At 39.3% G+C, this 9553-nt stretch overlaps 1 protein-coding gene across 7 annotated transcripts in view; it reads right to left on the reverse strand.

Annotated features, from left to right (window-relative positions):
• LOC107741598 (THO complex subunit 2-like) overlaps positions 1-9553 on the reverse strand; it is a 106103-nt gene that overhangs the window by 34901 nt on the left and 61649 nt on the right. For all 7 annotated transcript variants that reach the window (XR_001640216.1, XM_016554359.1, XM_016554357.1 and 4 more), the window contains exon 21: positions 6860-7039. Coding sequence is in view for 6 of the 7 variants with exons in the window: in XM_016554359.1 (XP_016409845.1) it covers positions 6860-7039 (180 nt within the window). In the remaining variant the exon portion in view is untranslated. The remainder of the gene's footprint in view (positions 1-6859; positions 7040-9553) is intronic.

Here is a 9553-nt window from a genome sequence, read left to right on the forward strand (position 1 = left end):
CCCCGCCCCTCTCTTCCGAGCTGCTCTCAGAGAGACTGTTTACTTTAGCCGCATTCATCGTGAAACTTGCTAATTAGCACATTATTAGGAAAGGCGATTTGCAAAGATTCATTACAAAACATTATACTCACTTCTTCTGTAGATGAGGCTGGATCATGAATGATTCGCGCGAACATAAGACGCATTTAGGCAGATCGGGGGAGCATTCCCTTTAGAAACAAATGTAAGCCATTGTGAGTTCAGCAGCTCAGATGTCAGAAGTAAATGACAACTGCTGTGACATCACACAGACAAGCATCTGAGATCGGCTCGATTTGAGAAAGGGGAAAACATTTAACCAGATTAAAAAAAAAAAACACTGGGTGGATTTTTATCATTACAGGGTGGTTGTGTACACACACTGCCAACACACATTTCAGTTCAAACAACTTGTAAAAGTGCATGTAGCATCCTATGACCCCTTTAAATTAATTTTATATATACTGATTTATTCATTAATGTGTAATACGTTATTTTTTAAAACACATTATGAGCTCTAAAAGATTTTCAGAATTTTTACAACTCTTGCTTTAGACCATTTACAAATGTTAAATCTTAAAATAAAATGCTGAGATTACGCTACATCTTTCTGAAAAAAAAAAAAAAAATGCAGCGATTGAATATAGTTTATTTATAGTTATTTTCAAATCTTCAATGTACTGTCATTATAAAAGAACTTCATTGTTGTTTATTTAATTCTAACAAATAAGTTCTTGTTAAAAACTTACCAAAATTAAAAACAATTTGCTTAAAATTTCTGCACAGGAGAGACTTTGTGTTGTTTCCAAACAAAAGGAAATATATCGGTATCAGCATCAGCCCAAATGAGTTGAAAAATATCGGCATATCGGATATCGGCAAAAATCCAATATCGTGCATCCCTAGTAATTTTTTATTCAATTTGATTCAATTCAGACAATGAGTTTCACTGAAATGATTCACTGAAAAGAGAGTCATGTTCAAAAGAGTCATTTGTTCATGTGCTTCAGCTGTGTTTCTGATTCACTAAAGAGAAGTGGTTCATGAGATTCACTTGTTCGTAAATCAGACTACATTGTGGTTGTGCTATACGTTATTACATGCATTCAGTGAGGATGCTTCGGCGAGGCTGTAGAGCCAGCAGCAGGAGTGCGCTGACACTGAAAAGTAGTGCAGGAAATAAACTAATATCGATTAAGAATCAATATCAAGATTCATTAAGTCAATATTTACACCCAGTCCTTAACGAAGTTTCACTTTTTTACATGCCGTCAGCCTCTTCCTGTCTAAGTACATTTTCAGAACTGCAGATCATTTGTGTTTTTTAGAAACAGTTGCAAAATGTATTTATGCAAGTCACATATAAGTAAACTGTCCTCTCATTGATCAGAGAGCACCGGTTTATGTTCCATGATTACGCTCACAGCGCCATCCATCAAGATGAATTAACAAGTTAGCTTTGTGCATTAGCTTCCCTGCAAGGCAGGACCGCATTTCGGAGAAGATTAATGGCATTTCAAGGCACTCTTTGGTTTTCAACTGATACTAATGTGCTCAGCCACTGCTGCTTTTTACACAACACATTTCCCATTATGAATTATGATACAGCTTGGTTAGCCGGCTCGTTTGGTCGGATTGTTTCCTAACCAGACCAGAACTGGACCGTTACGGAGTTAGTTCTTAATCAGACCAAAAGCACCTCATTAAGACAATCTCTGACCAATTATTTTAGAAAAAAATGAGCCCGGTTCTGAAACAATTATCCTTGAAATCTCCCTAAATGGGTGATCAGAGCATGCTGTAAACTTTGTCTAAAGTCCAAAATCTAGGCACGCAAGGATAACAACTCAAACTAGCAGTGTATTCTCATAAACAGATGCAACAGACAGAAAGAGATGACACCTCTCTAAACCTGTGCAAAGAATACTGTGTCCAGAGTGTCAAAGGAAGATGAGATTGGTTTGGCTTCTTTTCAAGACTCGAATCAGCTCAGACGGTTACACTTTATTTTGATAGTCCACTTTAGACATTCTACTAACTGTAAGTACATTTGCAACTACATGTCAACTAATTCTTATTAATTTGCAACTACATGTCTACTAACTCTCAGAGTAGACTGTTAGGTTAGGTTTAGGGTTAGTAGAATACTTGCAAACTTTCTCATAGTCAGTATGTTGTGGACCCATCAAAATAAAGTGTTAGAGGATATTAAGCAGACAGTCTACTAATACTCTAATAACTGCTAGTTGACATGTAGTTACAAAGTTACTTACTGTTAGTAGAATGTCTAAAGTGGACTATCAAAATAAAGTGTTACCGCTCAGACTGCCAAAACACCGCCTGAGGGACTCGCTGTCACATGTCACACTCACAACTTTTCCACCTCTCATTTTGAGACAAAATTAATGAAATGCATGAGTTGCTTTGAGTCATAGTTAGGAGGAGAAAGGAAATTAGCTTTCCCAGCATTTCTAGAAGTTTGTTTATGTAGTGGGGAAATGTAGTGACACACATTCATCCAAAAGAAATCATCTTCACTTAAATTGTATTTGCATTATCTAGCTAGAGTACATACGCCTACTGCTTTTAACATCAACTCAGACCGCAGGAAAGCAGAAGATTTTGGACAGTTCTCTACAAAAACAACTGATCATAACAGTATATCAACGTAGGACACAAACTATTGCCCAATGAGAGCCAAGACCCATAGTCTGAAGAATACATCAGAGGTCCCTGGCCATGTAAATCACAGCATTAGGATGTTGCTTTGGGGTCAAAACAGCTACCCACAAGACTCTAGGGTTGGGTATCGTTTGAATTTTATCAATTCCAATTCCGCTTATCGATTCCGATTCTTTTCGATTCCCAGTTTGATTAAATAATGATATCAAACATTTATCCTGTGTCTCTTTTTTGCAAACCATTTAGTAGCAGCTCAATTCCATGAACTAAAATCAACAGGCTACATAAAAACTGGACTCTTTAAGAGCCATTTGTGTGCAAAACAGAACTGCATGATTCTGGATAAATCACATGTAATTTATGAATGAACGATTAAATGACTCACTCAAGATGTACTTGTTTCATTACTGGATGAGAATCAGTGTTCTTAAACGAATCTCTTGTATATTCAAAGATAAATACATTTTAACAGCCCCTTTTCACCACCTACTGGCGTAACAATGTAATCGATAGCGAACGCAAATTTAAATGTTCAAAACACACTGATGTGATCGTACTCTGCATGGACGAACCACGTGATCACAGCGTTGTGATCGCACACGTCAAAGGTTGAGGAATGAAACAGACGAATCACTGTAATTTAGGAATAGAATCAAGTTGTCGTTTGAATCACGTTCGCGATCTTTAACGATCTATTCAACTAAAGTGCTTTGTCATGTTGGTGGTGACACCTCTCTTGCAACATGTTTAGCGATCACAGATATTATACTTAGCTTTTTTGGCTTCTGATCGCAAATGTAACCAAGCTTTGGAGCGCTTAGATTAGCGAGCAATGTCCTGGCAGATCGCTAGGTCCGGTCCTCACAGATGAAAAAAAAAACAAAAAAAAACGCATAGGAATCGAAATTTTAATTTGACAACAAGTATCCGATTCTGGAATTGGAATCGATTTTCGATTCCCAACCCTACAAGACTCTATGATATTCTGATCTCCAGAATATGGCCAGAGTCGTCTGCTAGGTGAGAAGCCTGATCACTTCTCTTCAGCAAGCCACGTGACTTGAGGAACCATTTATGTCCATAGCACAAACAATGCAGGACAAGTTAAGTTTCGGGGTCTGGAGTTTGTTCAAATCACTTTACAACATACAAAACACTAGGATATATTAAGTGGCAAGAATACCAAAAGATGTATTAAACATGCAAAATAAGGCAAATTTATACAAATTATTAAGTTGTTCTAATATTTTTCAGGGTGCTTATGCATAAATCATGCAATCATGCTGAATGCATATTTAGTCTGTGAGATGAGTCAATCAATCTCTGTGGTGCATCAGAGGCGGTGATAGCCGGGCACAGGAGCCCCACACATTTCTGCTGATTGTAATGAGCAGCGCACAACTTCCTGCAAAGTGACTTAAAAAAAAAAAGAGCCAAAATTAATAATTAAAAGCTTCCCCACTGATGTCAGGAAAAAGCGTGTTTCTCATTCACACCATGAGCAATTATTTAGACAATTTGGCATCGCGAGAGGGAATTATTTGCTAAAGGCTCTAATTTGAGACATTGAGAGAAAATAGATGAAAAAATAAAAAGCAAAAAGGATCGACCGGCGGCATCATTTCGCAGTCCCACACAGAATGGAGCTGATGGTGTTAGTTTTTAGCACCATCTGCTGTGAATTGCGACGTCTAGAGAACACGGGGGGAGAGAGGAAACAGTCAATTGGATTACCCAGTGAGTAATTGAGCTGTGCAGCTGCTGAACATGAAAAGCAAACTGCCAGTGTATGTGGGCGGATGAAAATCACAGAAGTTCTGTACAACTCTCTACATGAGTCCTCCCCATGGCTGATACGGGCCACTTTCACTCCCAACTGCGACACTGACAACCATGAAACGTTTCTAAAACTCAATCATTCAGTTTGGTTTGCTTTGGGAAACAGCAGTTTTCAATTAACTTGTTTAAAAAGTCAGTTTCACCCAAAAACTCAAAAAGAGAGATTTTGCAGAGTGTTCACGCTGCTCTTTTCCCTGCAGTGAGATCATGCTCATCAGATAAAGTAGTGTGAAAATTCAGTTTTGGGAACAATTCTCACTATTAACTAGTTGCTTATATTACTAGCATATTAGCTGTTTATTAGTACTTAGCACAAAAATAATGAATTATTCTGCATGACCATATTTTAGATCCCTTAACCCTAAACTTAACAACTACCTTACTAACTATGAATAAGCACACGCAAATATGAGCACATTGCCCCCGTCTTACTTTCTCTGCATCGGTTGCCAGTGTGTTTTAGAATAAGAGTTTAGGATTTTACTTTTTGTTTTTAAGGTCTTAAAAGGGCTGGCTCCCTCTTATTTATCTGAACTTGTGACTTAACATGTCTGCTAGATGTTTCAGGTCATCAAATCAGAAACTGTTGAAGGTTCCCAGATGACAATTAAAAAGAAAGGGAGACCAGGTTTTTGCCATAAGGCGGCCCAAAATTGGCCTATCTTTATGATTAGGATAATCTCTACAGAATCTCTGTTTAAAGCAAAACTTAAAGCCGTTCATTTAGAGAAGGCTTATAATATGCAAGTCGTCCTGAGCTCGTTTCTCTGTATGTACTATGTCTTTGTATGCTATTTTATTGATTTTTTTAAATATTGGTTTTACAATTTTTGTACAGCACAATGGTCAGCGACTGTTGTTTTATTGTGCTATAAAAATAAACTAAACTAAGCAGCAAATTAAGAGTTTGAGGCAAAATTTGTTAAAAGTTAATAGTTAGTTAATAGTGAGAATTGGTCCCTAAACTATAGTGTGACCAAAAGTAGTCCATAAGACTTGCGTGGTATATTGTCTGTTTTCGGAAGCCATATTATAACTTTTTGCACAGAAAATACAAAAACGTAAATTTATATTCATTGATTTTTTTTTTTTTCCTTTTAGCCACAGCTTTCCAAACGGATTACCAAATATGTCAAACGTGGACATGTTGCTCCAAGTTTGATGTCAATAATGATGCAAAAGTATGGAAGCCTGTCTCTGCCACAGAATAAAAAAATAAAAATAAAATAAATAAATAAAGCTAATCACAGCTTTTTCTCTCTCACAAATTTTACATTTCTCTCAGAATTGCAAAGTAACATAATATATGTGCGAGTCGCCATGCCCAAAACAGTTTCTGTAGGCCTGCCCAAGACAAATCATAGCATTGCAAGTCAAAACAAACTTCATGATTGATCAATTTAATATTGAATTGCTGAATTGAGAAATCACTTTGGCGCACCAGGCAGGCAATAATATAAAGTAATAATAAGTAAATAAATTAATGAAAATGAGTGAGGCAGCCGGCCAAAATGGTCACTAAATCACCAGAATTTCTCCCAGTGCTCTTGATGGCCAATTCAAATCAAAATACTGATTTTGAAGAGGTTGAAAACGCTCGTTTTGAGAATATGGTCGAGATCGTGAATATGAGCCAGATGCTGAATGTACTGAGGAAGTGCACTCTTGACGATGACAGGGAGGGTGAAATCACTGCCTCAAATTGAACCCTTCCAACAAAATATGCTTTATTTTATTCTTTTGTAATTGTTATTAAAATATCAGGAGAGTTGCAGCAGTTAAGAGATCTATCCGTGTTAAGATATATAGATCCGGGTCACTAAAAACCTGAATATGCAATAATGATAGCAGAAACATTCATGAACTTAAGGGTTAACAGTTTGTGACTTAGACAGGCTGTCAAATGGCACTGATGTGAGAAAGACACTGATGAAGGGTTATGCTATGTTGAAGAACTTCTATTCCATGATGTTTCAGTCATTAACACCATTAACACATTTTCTCATCTAAAAGGCGAATCTTTCCTAATTGGCAGCCTTTACCTCATTAAAATGTGCAATTGTATATGCCGTTTCCTCCTGAACATCCCCTCCAGGAACCCTACAGTCTGACTGTCTATCTATATCATGGCATCATCTTAACAAGACTGAAAAGTAAACAAACTTGAAGTAAACAGTTTTGAAGAAATGTATTATCAGCTCTGCTGCTTGTCATGTTTAATTAGCAGTTATACTCTTTTTAGAAACTGCAGTGACAGAGTTTAGGACTGCATGGATCTGAGTCATCTTGGTTTCAAGAGCCGCTCGTTAGTTGATTATACCTGATCGTAAAGCTTCCCCACGAGTTTAAGGTGCTTCTCTCCCCCCTCAGAGAAGACCACCCCGTTCCTCTGCTGGGCCATCAGGAGACACAGTGGTAACGCCAGCTCGTGGTCCAGAAGAGCATCCTTCAGACGCTGAGACGACTTCTTAGTGTTCCTGATCTGTCCAAAGTAGCCACCCTACACACACAAACAATCAGAAATAAACAGAAACACTCCCAATCAAACATGTCAATCCATGATCATGCCTCTTCATATTGAGGTAACATGCACAAGATGAGAGGAGTGTTCTCGCAGCTGCCAGGATCAAGTCAGAAGTCATGACCACGCCAAAACAGAAGCTGCGCAGACTGAACTCAGGAGTTTATTCACTTACACAAGCACAAGAAACTGCTGAATTGATTCATTATGAACACCTACTGTCCCATGTGGTCACACTTTAATTGCCTCAGCGTTTTCAAGGAAGCAATGTTAAGGCAAACACCATCTGCAATGCATCTTGGCACATGTTTGACCTGGTAAGTAGTGCTGGTTTGCAGATTAATAGGGTAACACATAACTCTAGCTATCTCTCATTACAGGGTCCTTGATTTATGCATCACAACACCCAAAAAAAAAACACGCAAGTTCACCCAAAAAATTAAAATTCTCATGCCATTTACCCCCCTCATTTATTTAATAAATTGCTGTAACATTCAAACACCACACTGTTTCACACTAGACGACACTCCTAGTGCTGGCCTGCTCTATGAATAAAGTTTCTGTGCCAGTGCTCTAGATACAGTGGCCCCAAGAACTATGTGAACTTCACTGCCTTAGATAAGGGCTGTGAAACTAATCGAAATACAGTTTCAATTTACAATTTCAGCCTCCAACTATTATGAAAGTACAATAATAAAGATAAAGCGATTATTGCGCCCCATTCTGCCTCATTTCCAGCGGTGCACTTTCTTTCCTCCATACAAGCCCAATTTCACGTGCAAATCAGTAAAATCATGTAACGTGACTTTTGCAAAATGGGACGTTTATGATATATTAAATCTGATTAGATTTATGCTTTTAAAAGAGCTAAAGAGAACTTGCGCCGTTCCTCAGGAGGATTTCTGTGTATGCGCAGATGTGTAAAGTTCGGTTTCATTCCTACTGACCGCCAGAGGCAGTGTAAACACTATGGATTATCGCAGAGCCAGCTAGATAGGTTGAGAGAATATACGTGACTTTGTTGGTAGTGACGTATGCTGAGCCCTGGGGGGTTAAAAGCCACCGTAGCTCAGCACTCTGCCTCTTTCGCCTGGTTGAGATAGGTTGAGTGATATATTCGCGCTGTCAAGTGCAGCTTACTAGAGCAGCGATATATCGTCCTCACAAGCGGTGTCAGCACGCATCTACGCCACTCCAACAGATTTGGAGTATATTTAGCAGTGAGTTTTTGATTTTCTACTTGAGTCTATATTGCTTCGCCGGTTACACTCTATGCCTCTCGGTGCTATCCGGTGGCTGGTGTTTTCCGCAACAATAAGTTAACGTCTCCCGTTGACTTAATCAACTGTTAGCTATTCTGAGTGTTTTTCCTCTAATTTATGTTCGGTTCAATCCGTCGGCCATTTTCGATATATTTTCCTTTTTTCCGTGAGATACTTGTTGGCATTACCTGTCGGAAATAGGGAATAGTGTATATATATATATTTATATATATTTTTTTCCCTGCCTGTCTTTGTTGTTACCATCATCCCACTTAACTTAAACCTTACGGTGCTACCCGAGGGTGTTATTAGCGAGTAACTATGGCTCACAGCTCGATTGCCACTGGTTTCCCACTGACTTGTAAGCTGTGCCCTAATAATATTCTCCCGGACAACGGTCATGACATCTGCCTGTCGCGTTTGGGTGTCCAACATCTGAGAGAGGCTCTCACGGACCCGTGTCTGCACTGCAGCCTTTTACCTATGTCGGAACGACGGCTCCGTCTTGCTGAGTTAGACGCTAATTCAACGGTGAAACTCGGGCAGTTGGATGTAGCCCCTTTGCGAACTCGGAAGCGCAAGGCGTCCGCAGCAGCCGGCGCTCCCCTCCCATCTAAGAAGAGGGCCACATGTGATTAACATGTGATTAAAGTGATGTAATTAAAGTGATTAACATTCGCATGTTGAGGAAAATTCACTTTCTAAGACGGTTTCTGTGCTTTCTTCAGAGATGGCAGAGCTGAAACGCCTGCTTCACTTGCTTCAGCCTTTCACATCTGCTACACCTGTGAAGATGACAGGAGGATGAGAATGTTCAGAATCAGGGAACTGGGGAAGAATCTCTCGATTCCCCTTGTTTCTCACATCATTCTGATATGGATGTGCTTTCTACGAGTGCTTCAGATACTTTTTTTCATGATCACGGAGATGCTGTAGATGTTGTTGCACAACCATCTCCTCAGGATGTTTTCACTGGTTATCCAGCAGCAGAGGGGTCTAGTGGAGGGTCAGTTCAGTCATCTGGACAGGCCCAGTCCTCTTCCGATGATACTTTGGCTGTACTTCGAATGGCAATTGCTCGTCTAGGACTTGATGAGTCACCGGTCCAGTCTGCCCAAACGAATGTTTTTTCAGACAGGCCACAGCTGCGGCTTCTTTCGCCATGCCACAATGTAAAGATTTTGTGACTAAATTTTCAAATGCCCTCACTGGTTCTGGTCCACCTAAGCGG

Source organism: Sinocyclocheilus rhinocerous, unplaced genomic scaffold (genome assembly GCF_001515625.1).
Source record: "Sinocyclocheilus rhinocerous isolate Xijiao unplaced genomic scaffold, SAMN03320098_v1.1 scaffold195, whole genome shotgun sequence".
Classification (NCBI taxonomy): Eukaryota; Metazoa; Chordata; class Actinopteri; order Cypriniformes; family Cyprinidae; genus Sinocyclocheilus; species Sinocyclocheilus rhinocerous.